This window comes from Spermophilus citellus (genome assembly GCF_964194105.1).
Source record: "Spermophilus citellus genome assembly, chromosome: 12".
Taxonomy (NCBI): domain Eukaryota; kingdom Metazoa; phylum Chordata; class Mammalia; order Rodentia; family Sciuridae; genus Spermophilus; species Spermophilus citellus.
In genome coordinates this window covers 73,226,810-73,250,343 of record NC_138198.1, presented here as the reverse complement: position 1 = coordinate 73,250,343, position 23,534 = coordinate 73,226,810, and the positions used below count along the sequence as shown (strand labels likewise).

The following is a 23,534-nucleotide window of genomic DNA, read 5'->3' as shown; positions in this document are numbered from 1 at the left end:
GGTATATGTATGTGTGTGCTTATGTGAGTACATTCTCTCATTACTGGTTTGATTTAGAATTAATTGTTTAGTGCCCTTTCTCTTGAATTAAACATTTAGCCAGGGGAAGTGGTGCATGCCTGCAGTCTTTGGTACTTAGGAGGCTGAAGCTGTAGGATCACGAGTTTGTTCCCAGCCTGGGATACATAGTGAGACCTTACCTTGGGGGAGAAGAAGAAGAAGCCTAAGAAGGAGGAGGAGGAAGGGAGGAGGAGGAGGGAGAAGGAGAAGGGAGGAGGAGATATTTTAAATTGTTTCTTATTAATGCCTATAGACTAAAACCTATTCTTCCTCCCTCATTCTCTTCCTTCATCTTTTTCCTTTTCTATGAAACTTTGTTCATAATTTAAATGGTTGTTGACTAATTCTTATGTTGATTCTTCCAGAAACCAAAAGTCCTTTTGAATGTCTGTCCTAGTTGTTTCCAGGTTATAGTAGAGTGTTTCATTTGACTTAGCATGTGAGTTACTTTTCTCTGGACAATAACACATTAAAGCCGTGTCAATTTTAGGATACTAGTAACAATATCCTAAATGAGTGGTACTACCTACATCTCTTTGTGACCTTATCCCTGGGTTGTATTTTTGACTGGCAGTACAACAGTCCTTGAATATAATTAGCTCTTTCTGCTTGGCTATTTGAATGCCTTAGGATGTATTGTAAAAGACCCATTTTATGTTTTGGTTCAAGGAATGGCCTAATGATATAAATTAATGTTAATTTTTTAAAATTAAGTTAGAACTGTTTGAAGCTCAAACTTTCAGTGTATAAGCTATAGGAACAATGTTTTAGTACACTGACATCATAATTATAAAGAAAATTCACTGAAAATTTGATGTCTTTCTCCTTTTTAGTCATTCTAGTGAGCTACTTTATATTTATTTGATTTGGTGACAGCCACACAAATAAACCATAAAAATATTTCATAATGTACACAAGAACAAGGACTTCCCACCCCAATAAAAGGAACACAGTTCTTAGTGCAAGCCTCAGAGGTACTTGTTGCCCTGAGATCTTGTTCATCAGGAAACAAAACTATGATCAATTAGTGATGTCTGCTGTGTGAGAGGGCAGGAGAAATTGCAGCAAGCAACAGCATGTGCCAGTAACAGCCTGGAACATGTTTTATTTCACACACATTATATGACCAAAATGAGGACTTAAGTTAAAACACACACCAAAAAAGCACAGATCACCTGTGGGAATGATCTTGAGAACAATCACTAGATCTCATGTTTTTCTGAGATGACAACTCATAGAAGTAAAAATGTATTATTTTGTATAATGATCTTGCTCATCACATATGTCACTACTCACAGTGACATTCACTTACAGAATATCTTCATTTGAGTCCTGAGGGCCATTCACCTAGCATCTGCCTAATAAGCTGGGGAAATTATTTAGGGTAAGACTGCTCATCTTTCTTCTCAGACAATGATGTAGGAAAACACAGCATTCTCTGGTTATAAACAACAGAATAGACTTTCTCAGGTTGTATAGAGCATCTGCTATTGACTTCATAAACTTTTATCAAGCTAGGTATAGCTTGTTCTTTGATTCAGAGATTTCCTTTCTATTCATTGCTTCAATAAGACTCATTACTAGAAATTCCCTGATAGTAGCAGCAGTGGACTTTATTATCCAGAATGCTCAATTCTCTGATAGCTAAATGAATCCACTGTGATTTTTTTTGGGGGGGGGGAATGAGTCATCCTAGAGATATGTTTATGATGAAATAAACTATACTTTCATTTTGTTTTTAAAATGATGCTATCTTGGGTATATTAATGTAGGAAGACTCAATGATGTAGAGAACTCTAGTACTTTCAGTGATTTAAAATGATTCTCAATAAGGAAGTTCAGAGAGTTTTTACCTTCACTCTGATGTATGTGTAGCTGTTTGAGCAAAATGAATTGTGTGTTTAGAACGATTAGGGGCATAATTACTTGAACAAGTTAGGTTTGTTTTGTTTCATTTTTAGACAGGGTATCCCTATGTTGCCCAGGCTGGTCTTGAACTCCTTGGCTCAAGTGATTCTTCCACCTCAGCCTGCCAAGTAGCTTCTACAAGTATGAGCCACCACACCCAGTTCAAGTTAGGTTTTATAGATTTTTTTTTTTTTTTTTTTGCAACTGGGAGCCTTATGGAAACATTTGTTAATGTACTTTTTCTCATTAACCTGAACAAAACTCTTCTCATCAGTTCATTCCTGAAATGTTGATGTCTTGTGTATTTTAATCATTGCGGCATGTTGTTGTCTTTAAATACAAAAGACAGAAGCATCTGAAAGATTGCTCTCTGGTTTACCTTCCAGAACCTCCTGTTCCTATTGCCCCACCCCAGCTGGCCTCGGTGGGAGCAACCTACCTGTGGATACAGCTCAATGCCAACTCTATCAATGGGGATGGGCCCATTGTGGCCCGTGAGGTGGAGTATTGCACAGCCAGTGGGAGCTGGAATGATCGGCAGCCAGTCGATTCCACAAGTTATAAAATTGGGCACCTTGATCCAGATACAGAATATGAGATTAGTGTCCTCCTCACCAGGCCTGGGGAGGGCGGCACTGGATCTCCTGGGCCAGCTCTTCGGACAAGAACAAAGTGTGCTGGTGAGTATTAAGGAAATCTGCAATTAGTCATCTTGGTCTTTCTGTCTGCTAATGTTAGGGTTCATTGGGTGGCTCTTCTGCTTCCCTAGATATATCAGCAACTTTGTATGTGAATAAAATGTTTCTTCAGTCTAGAGTACAGCAGGTTAACATCTTGTGAACTTGTGGGTTGATATCTTTCAGCTTTCCTCCATCTCTTCTTCCTATTTTCAGTGTACACCTTGCTCTGGGTACCATCCAATTCATACTAGAATGGTCCCTAAGGACACAGAAACTGTCTACTTCAATGATGTCTGCTAATGGGTCAGACCCTCTTTTTGTGGTTCGTTTGTTTTGTGTTCATGGCTAATGTGCTTTTAACCTGTGGGGTCTTAGTAATAATATAGATTCCATTGTAGATAAGAAAAGCTGTGGGTTTATTTTAAGAATTTTTTTTTCACAATTTAGGGTAAGATTGCTTGTCTTTCTTCTCAGACAATGATTTAGGAAAACACAGCAGTACTTTTATTCTATTTATTTTTATGTGGTGCCGTGGATCAAATCCAGAGCCTCACATATGCTAGGCATGTGCTTTACTGCTGAGCTACAGCCCACGGAAAACTATATTTTATTAATGGATATCTGATAGAGGGCATCTGGCCAGTGACTGGCAACCCATATGTAACATGAGCAGGAATGGTTTGTGGGGTTCATGCAGTTTTTGGGTTCTTTGACTGCAGAGTCCTAATTATATAAACCTATCCTGCAACTTAAACAAAAGTAGGATTAATGAAGAGGGAATGTAATGTGTTATAGAAATTGGAACCTAAAGGACACTCCCGTTAGATAGAGATTACAAGGGCTATTTCTGTATGGTGACTCTTTGGTAGGAAGATAAATAACATGTTGGGTTCCTACAGTGCACTTGTATGGTGGACATGAAGAGTCCTTGTATTGATGTGTCTGAGAGGAGGAAATTTCGTGAAGTTTTATGGAGTTAGTTAATTCTTCACATAGCATTAATTAAAAAGTTAACTAAGTTTTGTTTTTAAATTTAATAGTACAGTTGGCCCTGTGCATCCATAGGTTCTACATCCATGAATTCAACTACCATTGGTTTGAAAGTATTCAGAAAAAATAAATTGTGTATATACTGAACATTTATAAACTTTTTCTCTTATCAGTATTCCCTAAATAATATAGCATAAATTATTATTTTGTGACATTTACATTATATCATAAGTAATTGAGAGATAATGTTATGGATATGGGAGGCTTTGAGTAGGTTATATGCAGATACTACATTTTATATTAACAATTCAGGCATTGGAGGATTTTGTTGTATTTGGAGATCCTGGAATCTTTAACAGTCCTAGTTGTTACATTATTTTCTATGTAATTTGGATTATGACATTTCTATAAATTTAATACTTATGGGGAAAATTCTTTTTTGTGAGAAAGATTTGTGTTAGAAGAGGGAACAGGTACTTTGTCCTTCCAGGAGTCATGACCTTTTCTAGCAGCTTCTGTATTGGGCTGTTTATACCACTTGCCTCTGTTCCTTGATTCTGTGTTCTCATAGTATCATCCACACTGGGATATTAAATGCTCTGAGATTCCATCTCCAGTGAGAATGGCAGTTATCAAGAATGTAAGCAACAATAAATGTTGGTGAAGATAGGGGTGGGGGAAAGGTACACTTACACATTTCTGGTGGGGCTGCAAATTGATACAACCACTATAGAAGGCACTATGGAGATTCCTCAAAAAAACTAGGAATGGGACCACCATTGGACCCAGTTATGCCACTCCCCAGTACCTATCCAAAGGATTTAAAATCAGTATACTATGGTGACACAGCCACTTCAATGTTTATAGCAGCTCAATTCACAATAGCTAAACTATGGAACCAACCTAGGTGCCCTTCAGCAGATGAGTGGATAAAGAAAATGTAGTATATACACAATGGATTATTACTCACACATAAAGAAGACTGACTTTATGACTTTGCCAGCAAATGGATGGCACTGGAGATTATTAGGCCGTGTGAAATAAGCCAGTCCCGATAACCCAAAGGTTGAATGTTTTCTCTGATACGTGGAAGCTAACCTACAATAAATGGGGAATGAGGGGCAGAATAGAAGTTCAGTAGATTAGACAATGGGGAATGGAAGGAAAGAAGAGGAGATAGGAAAAGAAGAGACAGTGGAATGAATCCAACGTAATTCTCCCATGTATGTATATGAAAATAACACAGTGAATCCCACCATCATGTGTATCTGCAATAATGGGATCCTAACTAGAATAAGATATATTCCATAATTGTATAATTATATCAAAATAGATTCTGCTATAATGTGTAAGTAAAAAGAACCAATTAAAAAAAAGCATAGCACAGACACACAAAATAACTACTCTTCTGGATTGTTGCTTTCCATAGCTATGTTTAGTGGTTCTAAAGGGGAAGGAGGTTTTTTTTCTTTTTTTTTTTTGTGCATGACTCGCTTTATTAATTTGTATATTCTTTTATTTTTAGTTCTTGTGTAATTTATTAAAAAAGATTATGTTTTTAAAATTTTTGGTATGTATTAATTATACAGAATAGTTGGTTGCTTTATGACTTATTCATTCATACATAGAAACATAATTTTTATCATGCAATGAACTCTATGAATTGGGGACTAGCACATCAATAAATGAAATAGCAATTGAAAATATATGTGCAGAATGATTTTCTTATAGCAGTGCATGAATTTGTTTAGAAAAATATTGAAGAAAATATCAAAATATTTTTCTGGCTTAAGATGTACTGATTTTTATTTTCATCAAAACTTTCTGTACTTTCTTCCATAAATCAAGAACAAATTGCATTTTCAATCACTTCTTCACTTCTTCCTTTTGGGTGAATTTATAGTTGGTCAGCTGTGGTGCCATCTTTGTGGCTCTAGAAACTACTGGGAAAGGAGTTTTCTAATTCTTTCCTGGGCCTCCTCCCGCCCCCCCATAACCTTGTCATCTTATTTCTCTCTCACTTAGTTGAGGAAATTTCTTCAAATTTGTGAAATATTTTCTTGTGTTTTAATCTGTTATAATACAAACAATATCTTACATAACATTGCCTTATGATTTTACAATATACAAATTGCTTTCAAATTCTTATTTATTTGGCATTTGCCTCATGAGATCTTCATGGCAGATACATGAGTCCCCCATTATAACTGAAGAAATTGAAGTCCTTGTAGACTCCTGTGCACCTCAGTATGCTCCAGAAGAAATACCTTTATTATTGATTTAAGGAATCCCATTTGGAACACGGCAGTATATGATTTCTCTTTCTCTCTAAAAGAAGTTGTAATTTCATTGTCTAGATTGGAGAAAGAATAATTCATCTCTTTTTAGTCACTGGCAGCCCCACTACTTAATGCGTCTAGTTCTGCCCTTTCTTCCATGTTTTTGTCTTCTCTCTAGATTGTGAACATTTAACTACAGACACATTGTCATATATATATTTCCCCTGATTATAAGTCCTTTGATGCAGCTGCATGATGCGTAAATGTATAGCTCTCAAAGAGACAGAGTTCCTTTTGTAATAAATTGGCAGTCTCCCTTTGAAGAAATGGAAGCCAATTTTGAATTGGTATCTGCCTGCCAACATTGTGCCTTAAAGGATTCAACCTCACCTAAGTGAGAAAACCTAGTGACAAAGCACCCTTCTAATGTTCACAACCTGCACTTGACACTATTCGTGCTGCATGTCCCTAAGTGTCAAGCACTGACATAGGATATTTTTGAAAAAACTGCAATTGAGCAAGCGAACCTTAAAAAACAGAGGAAAGTATTCTAGGTGAAAGTGTCACAGTTAGAAATAAGTCAGGGAGGCAAGTTAGGTGGGTGCAGAAACTGAAGTCAAATGAGACTTCTTACTGCTAGAAGAAAGACAGTGGAACCTTTCTTGACCTGAGACTTTTGAGAAAATTTGCAGATTGGTGATTGCTATTGGTGATCCTTGTGGACTTGTAGAAAGCAGGACTAAGAGGAAAGAAGACAGATGCTATAAACTGGAAACTTTGATATTCATCCCAAACTGTTGCTCAGATGGTTCGTGAGCATTTATAGGGTTTATACAGAGCAAGTCAGGGATCTCATAACCCTGAGAGACTACTACAAGGCTTTCACAGTAGTAGATAGAAACTCTGTTGACCAGGCTCTAACAGTGGATGAATCTAATAGATGAGAAGCAGAAGGAATAGTGCAAATTTATCCTGCATGGTTTGAACAGCCAAATTGGTGCAGAATCAAACTAATATAATTTATGATCAGCATATCTGAAGAAGACATTGAAGATTTGGCTTAAATGCATATGAATCTTTAATATAATTCATATTAAATTAATCACTATACAATGCTATTCCCCCCACCCCCAAAAAACCACTAGAGTCTTAGGTTGCATTAGGTTGCAAAATTCCCATTTTGAAGGAGGTGACCCAGTTGGATGGGCTCCCATAATTATAGTATTTATTTCTGGTCCCTGGACTTGTAGACACACATAACAAAAGAACTTGTGCTAGGGGAACACAACTGAAGTCAGTAAGATGTTGTGGAATATTATTCAACCAATGAGAGATGGTGGATAGAACTAAGAAAAGGGATGTAGGAGGTGGGGATAGGGATGAGTCATAAAATAGTGAGTTTTGGGGGGCTTATTTGTTTAGTCTGAAGAAAGTGATGTCTACAGTCAAAAGGATTGAACTGGTTAACCTGGATGACCTCTTCAGAATGAATCTTCTGTGATTCATTCATTGTCCTCTTTCTCAAAGTCTTTCAGTTTCCCTTCAGTTTTCTCCTTGTCCAGATACACCCTAATCATGCTTATCAAGTACTTCTTTGTAGGCTGTGGAGGTCTCTGATGATCTTTCCAGAAATCTGAGCAGAGGGGGAGAAATGGTTAATTTTTTTATGGCTGCATAGCTTACATTTGGAGGTCTGACTGGGACTCTTTTGAGATTTGCTGCCTGATTTTCATGTGGAATACCACTTCATTGATGAAACACCTTTAGTGGGAACTAAAGCATGTCATATATCCATAGTTTGACTGTGAAGCCTTAACTAGCCAGGGCTTATCAGGAGCCTAGACCAGAGCCTTAAATATAGTGAGTGGTCAAGTAACATGAACTTCCAATTAAAATTTTAGTTATCTTTTAATATTTTCATTCAAAGGAATTTGACATTAACAATTCTTATTTCATTACCCCTAGTCTTTTAGAAATATTACTTATCTTGGCAATGTATAAATTTGAGAACCACTGTCTTTGTATTTTTGAGCTCATAGAATAATGGAGCATTGTGTTCTTGATAGACATCATCTTTCATCTCCTAAACCTGTTTGTTTTAACCAAGCTGTTTGCTTTCATTTCTGTGCTGCATCAGTAAGACCTGTACTATCATGTCTTTTGTGACACCTGTGAAACTGTTTAGCTTCTTGTATGAAAAATAGCAAGATCACCATTTATTACCTGCCCTGGGTCGCTGTTATTGATTTTTCTGTGTGGCTTATAGATGCAATCTCATTACCTGGTTAGCTTTCTGCAAGAATTGTATTGTGGCACACTTCCAGAGTGCTTGCTGTTTATGCTTCTGAAAATGATTTCCAAATACATACCCAGCCTCTTCCTGCCAGAGCTTGATCCCATCATTTAGCTTCTCTGATTCCGCATCTGTATCTCTAAAATAGGGGTAGAAGCACCTCTGTATCAGAGGTGTTTTTGAAGATCAGGTTAGATCTTAACTGTAAAGGAATTTTAAAAATACTAAAATGCTCTGCTTGTGTGGGTTATGTTAGAAAATAATTATAGTCAGGAGCTAGCTTCATGATTTATATATACATTCAGTTATTTCCCAGCTGTGGAGCTCAGCTATAGTTGGGTAACTTCAGAGAGTTCAACATCCAGTTAAGCAAAATGCAATTTAGTTTGTGATTTCTATTATATCTTATATTCTTATAATTATACACAGCCTCTATATCCTAAGCCATTAAGTAGTTGCTCCTTAAAATAGAAAAATGGATAATATAGTTAGATTCATTTTCACAATGCATTTTTATGTGTTTTATTTGGGGATATTACTTTTTATGAATCCTAGTGATTAGTTAAGTGTGGTTAAGCGACCTGCTAATAATTAGTCCCAGAAGTTATAGAAGATTGTTGATAACTAATGATAAAAGAGTTAAGATTGGTAAGAGTGGGAAAAAAACAACTCAAAAGTGTTCCTTAGAATTAGTATAACTAAACATCTTAGCAGAAAAAAATGATTATACCTTTTTCTAGAAAATATTCATAAGATATTTATTTGAGTTCTAGGCACAGTTCCAAGCCCTCAGGCTAGATTGACAGGACAAGATTTCTGCCTTCAGGGCTGGGGATGTTGCTCAGTGGTAGAACACTTGCCTAGCATGCACAAGGCCCTGGGTTTGATTCCCAGTATCAGGGAAAAAAGAGATTTCTGCCTTTCAGAGCTTATATGTTTGGAGGTATTAGAAGAAAGGAGGTAATAGGCAATATATAAGTAGGTAGATACCTATACACATGTAACTACACATGCACACATGAATAAACAAGGTAAAGTGAAAGGTAGTGATGATAAATGCAATGAAGAAAAATAAAGGAATAGAGTATTTTTTTTTCTCTTGTGGTAAAATGCACATAACATAAACTTACCATCATGTCCAGTTCTAAGTGTGCAGTTCAGTTATGTTGAATTCATTGAATCAAGTTCCCAAACTTTTTCATCTTCCTAAACTGAAACTCTATACCCATTAAAATGAACCCTCGCCTCCCTACTCACAGTCCCTGGCAGCCACCAGTCTACTTCTTTTCCCTCTGAATTTGACTCCTTTAGATACCTCATGCAAGTGGGATCAGAGTTTGGTGTTCTAGGTTCATCCTCCACGTAGTGTATGTGACTTCACTTTTTGGTTCCTGTGATCATGGTACTATGTGTACCTATTTCACATAATTTTCTGCAAGTTCTTTTTGGGATGTTAAGTACTGCCTTAAGATTTTAATTAAACTAATTATTCATATATTTAAATGATACAGCGTTATGACTTGGGGAAATTTTTACTATTAATTTTGTACCATGGTGCTTGTAAGGTGTCAAAACAGTGATAAGTAGCCCAAAAGTGCTGAGTCAAAGGGCATGGTGCAGAAGTGGCATCCATGTCCAGCCTACTGTGCATCAAGAAGGGTCATGTAGAAAAGGCGAGAGTATTGTTATAAATTATCAGGCTTTTATACTAATAGGGTGGGTACTTTTTTTTACTCTAATTTGTTATATATGGCAGAAGAATGCATTACAATTCATATTACACATACAGAGTACAATTTTTCATATCTCTGGTTGTACACAAAGTAGAGTCACACCATTTGTGTCTTCATACATGCACTTAGGGTAATGATGTCCATCTTATTCCACCATCTTTCCTAAACCCATGCCTCCCCTTTACAATTTACAATAGCTAAATTGTGGAACCATCCTAGATGCTCATCAGTTGATGACTGGATAAAGAAAATGTGTTATATATATACACAATGGAATACTATTCAGCATTAAAAGAGAATAAAATTCTAAGTGAAGTTAGCCAATCCCCCCAAACCAAATGCCAAATGTTTTTTCTGATATAAGGATGCTGATTCATAATGGGGTTGGGGGCATGGAGAATGGGAGGATTAGACGAACTCTAGATAGAGGGTGGATACATTTTTATATCCATATATACCTAGTTATAGCCTTCTGTGTAATTTCCATGATATCTTTGAATATGTATTACATTAAAATTCCTCTTTTCATTACATGAAGTGGTAGCTATATCTTCTCTGCAGTGTTATTAGTGACACAAAATATTAGACCTATTTTTCACTATTTACGGTCATTTCAGCTTTCAGTGTTCTTTGTTCTCTGAAAGTCTGCATAACCCACAGTGTACATTTTCATGTATCTCTGCTCTTTTTGAAGACAACTTGAACACATGTACTTGGATGCCTATCTTGTGACCTTGACATGTCCTTTGATCAGTAAGCATACATGAGCAAGGGATCAGAGGCCCTTCAGGGTAGGACCCAGCATTCTGACTTTGGGAAGTTTTTACTAATCACAAGTTCAAAGTCCTATGATTTCTTTAAGATCTACTTTGAGATCATTGCAGTGTGATTTATGTAGTGGCACACTCTATCATACCAGGACCAGTCTAAATGTCATGAGATTTGGGTTAAATTGATTTGAAATATCAGTTCACTGTGTTTTCCTAACTATAACACCAGACCAACTCATTTTAAATATATCTGAATGAAATTCTCATATGGGAAGTGAGTAGTAATGGGATTCATGGCAAAGGGATGTTAGGTGAAGCCCTACCCGCATGATATTAGAATTCGACTAAAGACTGATCTCTGCTTCTGTTTCTTAGTTCCTTCTTATGGGGGGAAAATGAGTATTCTGGTTGGAATGAGCCTGATCTTCACTGAAGCCCTGCAAGGGATTACTTTTTCTAAAATGATAGCCAAATCTGTTTTTTTTCTACACCATATTGTCACCAACATCACGAATTTGGACCTACATTACTGATCCCTGAGAACTCAGGGGCTGATCTAATAATGACTGTTATTCTGAATGAACAAAGACCAATGAACTACTTGAAGAGAACATAATTTACTTTTAATTTAAGTTTATTTACAAGGGGAAAAAATTAAAAGTATTCTAATTCTCAAATAGCTCTGCCAAAGGGCAGCATATTTTAATGCACTTCTAACACATTAAACCATTAAGAACCTTTTAAAATTATCAACATTAAAAGGGCATTAAAAATATCTTCCCTATCTTTACTGCCATTGTAAACACTTTGCTTTGGATTACATTGCATGGTGGATAAGACAGGAATGTATTATACATGCAGTACCATTTTTGTTAAAAATACATCTTGCCCTTCCTTATGGGTCTTCATGCCTCAGAGGTATTATAACTGATTCCTAAATCTCCAGTCCTGCTGCTTTTTAGCGTTGATTTAGCACCCTCTCTGCATCTGAACACCAGGGCAATGGCAGTGCAGGAATAGAATGGAACTACATGAGCAGTTCTTTAGAAAGAGGTTTGGAAGGCCCTTGAAAAAGTGTGGACAGATGGAATTGGTTGTTCTTGGAGTTATCGTGCAGAGATTCTTAAAGCACTATGATAGTTCTCTGGAAGGCATCAAGCAGGCCCCTTGGCTGTGAAAAATGAGCATACTAACTGTTCCTCTTAGCTTCCTCTAAGCTTGTGTTTGAACTCTTTGTAGAGAGCTTCCTGTGTAGCTTTGAATAAACTGAAGAGGTAGAGAAAACTAAGAGCCAAAGCTGGGGATTGCCAGTTGGTGGCCTGGGGCCAATCCCAGCTCTCTCTCTCTCTTTCTGATGGGCCATCTGAGACAGAGAAAACTCACAAAACCCTTCCAGGCCATATTTTATGCATCTGTCAGGGGCTTGACCAGATTCCTTGTTTCAGTGTTCTGATTCCATCAACCTGTGGGAAATCACCATTGTTACTAGTACTGGACCCTTACTGAGCACCAGTTTACAGCATGTGGCGCTAAGGCCACTGGAGTGTTTGAGGATCCCTCTACTTCCTATAACAGTATCTTCTAGAAAAAGGAAGACACTTAATCTCCTTTAGAGACCCTGGGCCACCTAAATCTTTCCAAAACTGTCTTACAGATTTAGTAGGGAAAAAAGCATTGATAATTGAATGACTAATTTTTTTTATTAGAACAAATGCCTTAGTTCTTTATTCCATTTATGATGCAGTTGGATTGTATTTTATGGTCTCTGTGTTAGCATTTATAATACACAAGGGTCGCATGCATAATCAATCTGTACTGCATGTTTTTGTTGTCCTATAGGACTTGGAGAATTTTAACTTATCATCAAGGCTGATAATTTTCTCACTGCCTTTATGAACATTCGGAAAGAGTGAGTGTTCCATTAACTTTTTTTTTAACATTTTTTTTATTGGTTGTTCACAACATTACAAAGCTCTTGACATATCATATTTCATACATTAGATTGAAGTGTGTTATGAACCCCCAATTTTACCCCAAATGCAGATTGCAGAATCACGTCGGTTACACATCCACAATTTTACATAATGCCCTATTAGTAATTGTTGTATTCTGCTACCTTTCCTATCCCCTACTATCCCCCCTCCCCTCCCCTCACATCTTCTCTCTCTACCCCATCTACTGTAATTCATTTCTCTCCTTGTTTATTTTCCCATTCCCCTCACAACCTCTTATATGTAATTTTGTATAGCAATGAGGGTCTCCCTTCATTTCCATGCAATTTCCCTTTTCTCTCCCTTTCCCTCCCATCTCATGTCTCTGTTTAATGTTAATCTTTTCTTCCTACTCTTCCTCCCTGCTCTGTTCATAGTTGCTCTCATTATATCAAAGAAGACATTTGGTATTTGTTTTTTTAGGGATTGGCTAGCTTCACTAAGCATAATCTGCTCTAGTGCCATCCATTTCCCTGCAAATTCTATGATTTTGTCATTTTTTATTGCTGCATAGTACTCCATTGTGTATAGATGCCACATTTTTTTTTATCCATTCATCTATTGAAGGGTATCTGGGTTGGTTCCACAGTCTAGCTATTGTGAATTGTGCTGCTATGAACATCGATGTGGCAGTATCCCTGTAGCATGCTCTTTTAAGGTCTTCAGGGAAGAGTCCGAGAAGGGCAATAGCTGGGTTATATGGTGGTTCCATTCCCAGCTTTCCCAGGAATCTCCAAACTGCTTTCCAAATTGGCCGCACCAATTTGCAGTCCCACCAGCAATGTACAAGTGTACCCTTTTCTCCACATCCTCGCCAGCACTTGTTGTTGTTTGACTTCATAGTGGCTGCCAATCTTACTGGAGTGAGATGGTATCTTAGGGTGGTTTTGATTTGCATTTCTCTGACTGCTAGAGATGGTGAGCATTTTTTCATGTACTTGTTGATTGATTGTATATCCTCCTCTGAGAAGTGTCTGTTCAGGTCCTTGGCCCATTTGTTGATTGGGTTATTTGTTATCTTATTGTCTAATATTTTGAGTTCTTTGTATACTCTGGATATTAGGGCTCTATCTGAAGTGTGAGGAGTAAAAATTTGTTCCCAGGATGTAGGCTCCCTATTTAGCTCTCTTATTGTTTCTCTTGCTGAGAAAAAACTTTTAAGTAAGTCCCATTTGTTGATTCTTGTTATTAACTCTTGTGCTATGGGTGTCCTATTAAGGAATTTGGAGCCCGACCCCACAATATGTAGATCGGAGCCAACTTTTTCTTCTATCAAACGCAGAGTCTCTGATTTGATATCAAGCTCCTTGATCCATTTTGAGTTAACTTTTGTGCATGGCGAGAGAAAGGGATTCAGTTTCATTTTGTTGCATATGGATTTCCAGTGTTCCCAACACCATTTGTTGAAGATGCTATCCTTCCTCCATTGCATGCTTTTAGCCCCTTTATCAAATATAAGATAGTGGTAACTTTGTGGATTAGTCTCTGTGTCCTCTATTCTATACCATTGGTCCACCCGCCTGTTTTGGTACCAGTACCATGCTGTTTTTGTCACTATTGCTCTGTAATATAGTTTGAAACCTGGTATCGCTATACTGCCTGATTCACACTTCCTGTTTAGAATTGCTTTTGCTATTCTGGGTCTTTTATTTTTCCATATGAATTTCATGATTGCTTTATCTATTTCTACAAGAAATGCCATTGGGATTTTGATTGGCATTGCATTAAACCTATAGAGAACTTTTGGTAATATCGCCATTTTGATGATGTTAGTTCTGCCTATCCATGAACAGGGTATATTTTTCCATCTTCTAAGATCTTCTTCAATTTCTCTCTTTAGGGTTCTGTAGTTTTCATTGTATAAATCTTTCACCTCTTTTGTTAGGTTGATTCCCAAGTATTTTATTTTTTTTTGAGGATATTGTGAATGGAGTGTTTTTCCTCATTTCCGTTTCAGAAGTTTTGTCGCTGATATACAGAAATGCCTTTGTTTTATGTGTGTTGGTTTTATATCCTGCCACTTTGCTGAATTCATTTATTAGTTCTAGTAGTTTCTTTGTAGACCCTTTTGGGTCTTCTAGGTATAGAATCATGTCATCTGCAAATAGTGATAATTTAAGTTCTTCTTTTCCTATTTTTATGCCTTTAATTTCTTTTGTCTGTCTAATTGCTCTGGCCAGTGTTTCGAGAACTATATTGGATAGAAGTGGTGATAGAGGGCATCCCTGTCTTGTTCCAGATTTTAGAGGGAATGCCTTTAACTTTTGTCCATTCAGAATGATGCTAGCCTGAGGCTTAGTATAGATAGCTTTTACAATGTCAAGGTAAGTTCCTGTTATCCCTAGTTTTTCTAATGTTTTGAACATAAAGGGATGCTGTACTTTGTCGAATGCTTTCTCTGCGTCTCTCGAGATGATCATATGGTTCTTATCTTTAAGTCTATTGATGTGGTGAATAACATTTATTGATTTCCGTATATTGAACCATCCTTGCATCCCAGGGATGAAACCTACTTGATCATGGTGCACAATTTTTTTGATGTGTTTTTGTATTCGATTCGCCAGAATTTTATTGAGGATTTTTGCATCTAGGTTCATTATAGATATTGGTCTGTAGTTTTCTTTCTTTGAGGTATCTTTGTCTGGTTTCGGAATCAGGGTGATGTTGGCCTCATAGAATGAATTTGGAAGAGCTCCCTCTTTTTCTATTTCCTGAAATAACTTGAAAAGTATTGGTATTAATTCTTCTTTAAAGGTTTTGTAAAACTCCGCTGTATACCCATCCAGTCCTGGGCTTTTCTTGGTTGGTAGTCTTTTGATGGCTTCTTCAATTTCATCCATTGATATTGGTCTGTTCAAATTGTGTGTATCCTCCTGACTCAGTCTGGGCAAATCATATGCCTTAAGAAATTTATCGATGTCTTCACTATCTTCTATTTTATTGGAATATAGGTTTTCAAAATAATTTCTAATTGTCTTCTGTATTTCTGTAGCATCTGTTGTGATATTGCCTTTTTCATCCTGTATGTTAGTAATTTGAGTTCTCTCTCTTCTTCTCTTCGTTAGCATGGCTAAAGGTCTGTCGATCTTATTTATTTTTTCGAAGAACCAACTTTTAGTTTCTTTATCTTTATAGTCTTGACTGACTCTGGCAAGTGATGCATCTGACACTGACAGCTAAAAATTCTCAACATATTACTGAGCCATCCTGAACTTACATTTCCCAATACTTTTAGTCAGCTTCCTGCCAATACCAGCATCTTCCCTCCTAAAATGCTGGAAAATCAGATCTGCTAATGTGTGAAAACTGGTTTACAGAGTATCTTGATCAACTGGTAGCTTCTAAATCCCATGAAAACTTGTTGTCAAATTCCAATAGGTTAATAAAATTAATTTTTCTTACAATTGGGGATATGTACTGCTCTGGTAAAATCTTCTATTAGGACTTTTAAGTCCAATGGGTTGATTTCACTTGACACACCCACTTCAAGTTGCAGTTCACTTGAAGAGAAACAAAACAAAACAAAGAACCTATATGAACTCAAGCTAGTTCCAAAAAATGATCACACATTCACTGGATCCTGAGAGAACTTTTTGCTTTTGTTCTTTCCAGTATTGTCAGGCTTGAAAACAGCATAATGACCCAGTGTCACTTTGCAGGATGACAGAGAAAATAGAATAACTGTGAAGGCTTTATTCACAGGTGGGATGTTGTCATGGTAGTGTATATGCTGCAGTTATTAGTGATGTCATGAGTATTGGTGCACTTTAAATCCTTTGGAGGGCACTGGCCCAATCTTAAATACTTCTAAGTTCACATAGAACAAACAAACCTGGGTAAGGGCAATTTAGTTTAAAGCATTATGGCTGAGGAGTCCTGTAGGCCTGTTTTCCCTTTTGCTCATTTATGCGCAGGTCTCAGAAAGTAGAGAATCCTTGCTAAGTGAGGATGGAGACTCAGTCCTGATGCCACATATCTAAGACACTGAAGCACACAATAAAATCTCAGAAGGAGGGCTGATTCTCAGCCACATCTATCTGCGTCTTGTGCCCCTGACCCAAGAGCAGAAAGAACTCCTCTCAGAATATCTTAGTCTTCTGAACCCTGTAGTCTTCTGTTCACTCATTCTTCACTTCCCAGGCATGTTATGTGCTGTGCTTGATCTCTAGAATGGAGGAGTACTGCCAAAACCAGTGTTACGCATGGAGAAATGAGTTTTGCCTGTGACCGCGTATGTCGCATGCTCTGTTCGTTCTCCCTGTAGCACACCCAACTTCACTCTCTTCTTATCACATCAACTCTGAGCTTCATTTGGGTGCAAAAACCATTTGAACATTTTTTGTGTGGCATTCGGCTTTCCATTAGAACTCACCTGCTTCATCTTTTAAAAACCGAAGGACAATGCTGCTTGGGATTTTAAAAATTAAATTAATGAAAAGAAAAATAAATGAAAGCTAAAATGGGTACAGCAATAACAAGAGATTATAAAAGCTTGATGACATGTCAAAATTGTAGTTTATGAGGGCTAACAATGTTTCTTTTGTTTGTGCAACTTTTTTTTATAAATTAATTTTAAGAATATAAAGAATTGGTAATTACGTTACCTATTAGAATAAATTAGAAGTGAAGAGAAAGCTTTAAAATGAATAATGCATATAAATGAAATTAAAGCTACAAATACAAGAAATTTTATTAGAAAATATGGTTATACCAGTTATTAAAATAAGAAAGATAATAGAACTCTTTGATACCAAAATTGCTGGTCTTCCATCCATGTTATTACCATTGTAGAATGAGTAATACAAGTAATATAACTATTCAAGTGATATATTTCTATTGACCAAATAGCAACATTTCTTTCTTATAGATCTAGACCAGTAGCTGTAGACACATATTTATAGTAGACATTGAAAATCACTTCTAGCATGAATTATTATTAGAACAGATGTGTTAAAATATATTTCTGTTATATATCTTGTATTTCTATTCACAACTCTTTAGCTAGACTGTATTCTTCTAAGTTCATGAATCCATCATCAATAACATTCTATTTGTTAATGTTTATTTCTTCTTAGTAGTCTAATTACTGAAGTCATAGATGCCATATAAAATGCAAAAATTAAACAAATATAGGATGAAGAAACTAATCAAGTACTTTATTTTCCTTTTGGCTCCTTCTCAGGGGTAATTATTGTCAGTACTTGTATTGTTCAGCTTTTCATCACTGAAACAAAAGCCTGAGACAAACAACTTATTAGGAGAAAAGGTTTAATTTGAGTCATTGTTTTGAAGGTTTTAGCCCATGATCAAGTGGCCCCATCATTTTTTGCATATGGTAAGGCAGCTCATCATGGAAGGGGCACATCCTAGAGTAGAACCATTCCCCTCACATCCAGGGTCAACACAAACAAACAGATGAATAAGGGATATCACTATTCCCAATTAAGGCACATTCCCAATGACTAGAAGACCTTGTGCTAGTCCCTACCTCTTAAAGCTTCCATCACCTCCCAATAGTGCCAAGCTGAGGACCAAACCTTTAATATACAGGCATTTGGGGAACATTCCAGAAATTATGACAGCTCTCCCTATGCCCATTTAGACATATAAATATCAATATATGTCTCTGGTCCCTTCCCTACTGATCTGATTCTAACAAAATAGGACCATACTGTATATGTCATCTGCATCTTGCTTTCATGTCTTTCAGTATTCTCTGAATGTGTCTCTGTTTGTAAGAGTTTAATGCAATATATGTATGTAGATTTAGCTCAGTTTTACTAGTAATTCATGAAATGTGAATACCTTTGTTTATTCACTCCTTTTTAAAAAATATTTATTTTTTAGTTGTAGTTGGGCACAATACTTTATTTTATATATTTATCTTATGTGGTGCTAAGGATCGAACCCAGGGCCTCAGATGTGCTAGGCAAGCTACTCTACCACTGAGCCACAACCCCAGCCCCTACTCAGTCCTTTTTTGATGGATAGTCAGATGATTGATGTTCACTATTAAAAGGAATATTTCAATAAATACCCATAAATATAGCTTTTTACTTTCAAATATTTTTATTTTGGTATATTATGGTTTTATGATAGAATTGCTGGATCAAGGATACATGCATTTAGGAGTTTAGTAGATGCTACAAGATTATATTCTGGAAGGTTCTATCAAGTTTTACTCTGCCAGCATGATGTAAGTGTGTTAGTTTTCAAACATGATTTTTGGCCATAGACTCTTAATCTTTTAAAATATTTTTTATCAGATTATTGGTGTGAAGATGGTATGTCGTTGTTTTAATTTGAACTTCACTATTTTCATGCATGTTATTCTCCATCAGTTTGCCCATTTCTATACTGGTGGTGCTGTTCTAATTTTTTTGTTTCTTTCCACTTGGTAGGGTGATTTATATAGGAAGGTTATGAACCATTCATCTGTCTTGTTTTCTAACTAGTTTCTTATTCTACCATTTGCTTTTGATTCTACTTATGTTTTACTTTGTCATTACAGAATAATCTTTGTACTTTATATACTTAAATCTGTCAATCCTAACCTTAAGAGTGTGTGTGAGTGTGAGTGTGTGTGTGTGTGTGTGTGTGTGTGTGTATGAAAAAGTATCTTGGACATTTAAAATCATCTAAACATGAAATTCGTCTACATAAATTTCCAAATATGCAGTTTGTTAAGTAAACCATTTTTTTCCTAATGTCTTTTCAGTTCTTAGTCTTATTTTATACTTGGATATTAAATGAATGAAATTCTGGTCAAAAAGATCCAAAGGAGGACTATGAGGCTTGGCTTTCTAGGAAAGCTTTTATTTTGTCTTAATGATGTTCAAGGATAATGGTCCCTTCTCACCTCTGGATGTTGTATGATGCAGTATGTAGGGATGCACCAGGTAACCAGCTGAAGTGACAGCTCCTGTGGAAGTAGAGAAGACGTGTATGAGTGCAGATGCCCTCCATGCCTTATTTGGTTTGCTTCATTTTTTTATTGCTCTAGTCAACAATTTTTGTTGAGAATCTTATTTGAAAGGTGGTTTCCTAGGCTTTGAGGATGCAGTGGTAGATAAAACACATGAGTTCCCCACCCTCATGGACATAGCTTTTGAAATCATCCAGTTCTCCGTTGATTTGCAGTGTGTACACATGTTTACATGAGGCAAAGCTCACAGGGATTCCCAGATGAGTTGTGGGGAGTAAGGCCTAATAAACATTAGGGCAGCCTGGAACTTTACAAATAATTATTTTTAATCAGTATGTTTGGGTTGCAGGTAATGTGTACTCAGCTCAAATAGACTAATGAGGAAGGAATTGTATTAACTTGTATTGACAGGAAACCCACTTAGACTATGCCTCACTTCATGGATTGTTCATTTTGTGTTTCAGGAATATGACTAGGGGACATGGGTTCTCTCAAGATCTCTGTTCCACTGCTTTCCTCATAGGGCTCTTCTTGTCACCTCTTCATGGTGACAATGTGACCTTCATAAGCAACTAGGGAATTGTGTTTTATTTACATCCAGTAGAAAGGAGATAAAAATGTTTCCCCCAATGTGGAGTATGATTTTCCTTTTTAGCATTTTAAGCCAATGCAAGACTAATAATAATAACAAGAAAATTACATAAACTTTTTGACCTAGTGTACTTATTGTCAAGCATTAATATACTTTAGTAATGTTAATATACATCAAGATCACATTAAAATATAGATTGAAGGATGTTTCCCCAGACTTTATGATTCAGTGGGCTTAGGTACTCAGAAATTAACATTTTTAACAAATTTCTCACTAATGATGATGTTGCTTGTTGAGAACTACTGATTTGTAGTAATGAAAGTATACCACAATTATTAGAATAAGAAGCAAAAACCAGAACACCTCTACCAAGTGCAAGTGAGGATGTTGGTACAGCCACTTTAGAGGGTATTTTGGCTCTTACCAAATAACTTGACAGTCATGCTAGTTGGCATTTACCCAAAGGATAAACTTATGAAAACTTAGGTCCACATAGAGTTTCATCCTAGTTTTTTTTTTTTTTAATAATTACCAACACTTGGAAGCATCATATTTGGCCTTTAGTAGTGAATGGGGTTAACAAGGGTGTATTCAGAAACTAGCATTATTCAGCATTGAAAAGAAGTGAGTGAGCAAGTCATGAAAAGGGATGGAGGAAACTTAAATGTACAATACTAAGGAAAAAATTCCAACCTGAAAGCACTTTCTATTGTGTGATTCCAGATATTTGACATTCTGGAAAAGGGAGAGAGTCAAAATTTCAATGATTATCAGGTACTAGGCAACAGGGAAAGATGAATGGGGAGGCACAGAGAAGTTTCAGAGCAGTGAAATATTTGGAGGTTACTATAATAGGGAATTCATATTCTTATACATTGTCACAAGTCATAGAAGTACAACACCAATAGTGAGCCCTAAATTGTGGAATTTGGGTCATATTAACAAATTGATGTAGATTTTTTGTCTGTAGAAATGTGTTTTAGGATAATTATAATGGAGGAGGCTGTGGGGCAGGAGATATGGGAAGTCTGTCTTTAGCTCAGTTTTTCTATAAAACAACTGCTCTAAAAATAAAGGGTATTAGAAAAAGATTCCCCCTTGGATCTAGGCTTGGTATCATCTCTGAGCCAAAGGTATGAAGGACTAAATAGTTGGGTATTTGGGGGCTAGGAATGTGGCTCAATGATAGGGTATTTGCCTAGCAAGCACAGGGCTCTGTGTTGGTCCCCAGCACTGAAAAAAAACTGGGGAGCTGTTTGGAAGGGGAAAGGTAGATGAATGTTGGGAAAGCAACTGACATGGTTCAGTATACAAGGTGATGTGAATTATGCAGTATTTGTAGTCAAATGCCCATTTCTGATCTTGACTAAATGTGTTTGAGCTTATTAAGTACTGTCATTGAATCAGAATTGGGATCTGCAAGGAATCTTGCTTTTCATTAAATAAAAAAGCTTCATATTAGCAGGGATACTATACCATTTGTCTATGAGGAGCAATTAGAAACCCATTCTTCATAATAAGTGTGGCTCTAACCTTGAGTGTAGTTACAATGAGAAGGATTTATAATATCTTAATCATTGAGAGGATGTTGGGTCTCTACTTAGATCTCCTGCCTTGTGCATCTCGTAAGCAGAGACACTGATGGCCTATGTTCTAGACCATCTCTTCAAGGATGTTTCTGTGAAGAACCAACTTGGGAAATAAACATAGTCTCTCCCTGAGGCAGAGGACAGACAACCTTTTTTTTTTATTTTGCTGTCCATGATAAGAAAGATAATATCTGTCTCTATAGCAAAGGGCAGGCAGGTTTGCTCTCTATCCAAAACAAATGATCTGGGTTTTCAAAACTCAAGGTTCTTCAGCACTGACTCAAATTGGTTTTGTATGTATTGTTTACTTAGACTTCTCCATCTGTCCCCCATGGGCTTTTAGGAGGAAGTCACTGATAAGAACAACATTAAGCTCATGCTCCTTGCTGCCTTGTCAGTAAGGAAACCTCTGTCTCTGACCCAGGAGTATCATTTCTTCTGCCAGCACCCATGAAACTATGTCAGATTTCCATATTAGCTTGAAAGTTGATTAAATTCTTAGACCCTTCACAGTTTTTAACAATATTCTTGAAAGAAAAAAAAATGAACTTCTTTATAACTTCCCTAACTCCTACATTTTGTTGACTGGGAAATCAGGATCTGGATGACTGAAGTGATTTACTCAAGTGCACAGTGATTCTGTTTGTACAAGAGAGCAATAAGTCCATTTCTGCAGAGGATTTGTCAGAACCAGCACTTCTGACTCTGCACCTTGCTTCTTGTCTCACCAAGAACAAAAGCTTACAACCCTGGCTTAGAGTTGATTCAAGGATCTGATCAAACCATAAGTACCTCTCATTTCAATCCAGAACCAGATGAAATTGACAAAAACTAAATAGGGTGTTTAGTTGTATGCATCATACAGATATAACCAGACAGGGATCCACAACACTGTATGATATTTGTCTGCCAGAGTCATTTAGCTGTAACTCTTCTGAGAACTGGAATTGAATGTCAGTGGACCTTCTCCATTATTTTTTGATATGCTTGTTTGTTGCTGAAATTCGGTGAGGGTGGTTAACAATTTAAATTATAAATTGGAAGTCTATTTGACCACTAGGTCTTAAATATGCCTCCTGGTGGAAGAATATGTGAACTTAGTAAGGTGGTCACATTGAATATTTTGTATGCATTTAACCTCTCCCATTAGTGGGACTAACCTGCTAACTCATGAGATGTGCCATGACGATACTTTTTCCTGTGCTGACATGTTAGTATCTGTCTTTTTCTCTTTAAAAATAATTTGTTGTTGTTGTACTGTGAAATCCTCTTATTCTGCAGTCCATTAGTATTATGCATAACTCTAAAAGGGATTAATCTCAGCTTCAATAATTTAAAAATTATATCATTATAATGGAATTAGGATACCAACATTATGTAGGTTCTCTGAGCATGTGGCAAAATATCCTTTCATATAAATCCCATTATAGTCTCTTGATTTTTTTTCCTGAAAACATAGAAACATCTTTCCACTTTCAGAATTACCTATAGAGACATTAAAAAATAATGCTTCACCTGGAAGCTGGCAGAACATGGCTGTTGGCCCTCCACCTGTGTTTCTACTGAGCTATAGGCCTGTGGCAAAGAAAATTGAATGTTGCCCAGATGACCTTATCTATAAACTGACCTTATCTTTCATTTCATTGCTGCCATATTGAAGCTGTAACAGTTGCCAAAGTGTCTGAAAGCAAAAGTGATAGCAGAGTTGATTTCTGTAGATGAAC

At 36.6% G+C, this 23,534-nt stretch overlaps 1 protein-coding gene across 9 annotated transcripts in view; it reads left to right on the top strand.

Annotated features, from left to right (window-relative positions):
- Window positions 1-23,534, top strand: part of PTPRM (protein tyrosine phosphatase receptor type M) — an 825,699-nt gene that overhangs the window by 356,925 nt on the left and 445,240 nt on the right. For all 9 annotated transcript variants that reach the window (XM_081262895.1, XM_081262888.1, XM_081262887.1 and 6 more), the window contains exon 7: window positions 2,355-2,648. In XM_081262895.1, the coding sequence (XP_081119021.1) occupies window positions 2,355-2,648 (294 nt within the window). The remainder of the gene's footprint in view (window positions 1-2,354; window positions 2,649-23,534) is intronic.